General features: G+C 44.1%; 1 protein-coding gene across 1 annotated transcript in view; it reads left to right on the plus strand.

Moving 5' to 3' along the window:
- The window catches only part of LOC110462029, a 28,069-nt gene extending 27,640 nt beyond the window's left edge, over positions 1–429 (plus strand). Inside the window, exon 3 of the mRNA XM_021515801.1 lies at positions 241–429. Coding sequence (XP_021371476.1) covers positions 241–429 — 189 coding nt within the window. The remainder of the gene's footprint in view (positions 1–240) is intronic.
- Positions 430–701: the final 272 nt, after the last annotated feature.

A 701-nucleotide genomic window follows, 5' to 3' on the forward strand; every position in this document is an offset into this window, starting at 1 on the left:
TATGAGAGACTGATGATGATCCGGTGCTGTGAGAGACTGATGGTTATCCGGTGTTATGAGAGACTGATGATGATCCAGTGCAATGAGAGACTGATGGTGATCCGGTGTTATGAGAGACTGATGATGATCCGGTGCTATGAGAGGTTGATGATGATCCAGTGTTATGAGAGATAGATGATGATCCGGTGCTATGAGAGACTGATGATGATCCGGTGCTATGTGAGAGTGATGATGATCCAGTGCTATGAGAGACTAATGATGATCCAGTGTTATGAGAGATTGATGATGATCCGGTGCTATGAGAGACTGATGATGATCCAGTGCTATGAGAGACTAATGATGATCCAGTGTTATGAGAGATTGATGATGATCCGGTGCTATGAGAGACTGATGATGATCCATTGCTATGAGAGACTAATGATGATCTGATGCTGTGAGAGACTGATGATGATCCGGCGCTGTGAGAGACTGATGATGATCCGGTGCTATGAGAGATTGATGATGAACCGGTGCTATGAGAGACTGATGATGATCCGGTGCTATGAGAGATTGATGATGATCCGGTGCTGTCAGAGACTAATGATGATCCAGTGCTGTGATCATAAGAGACTGATGATGATCTAGTGCTATGAGAGACTAATGATGATCCAGTGTTATGAGAGATTGATGATGATCCGGTGCTATGAGAGACTGATGATGAT

The sequence above is a fragment of the Mizuhopecten yessoensis genome, unplaced genomic scaffold (genome assembly GCF_002113885.1).
Source record: "Mizuhopecten yessoensis strain PY_sf001 unplaced genomic scaffold, ASM211388v2 scaffold10731, whole genome shotgun sequence".
NCBI classification, from domain to species: Eukaryota; Metazoa; Mollusca; class Bivalvia; order Pectinida; family Pectinidae; genus Mizuhopecten; species Mizuhopecten yessoensis.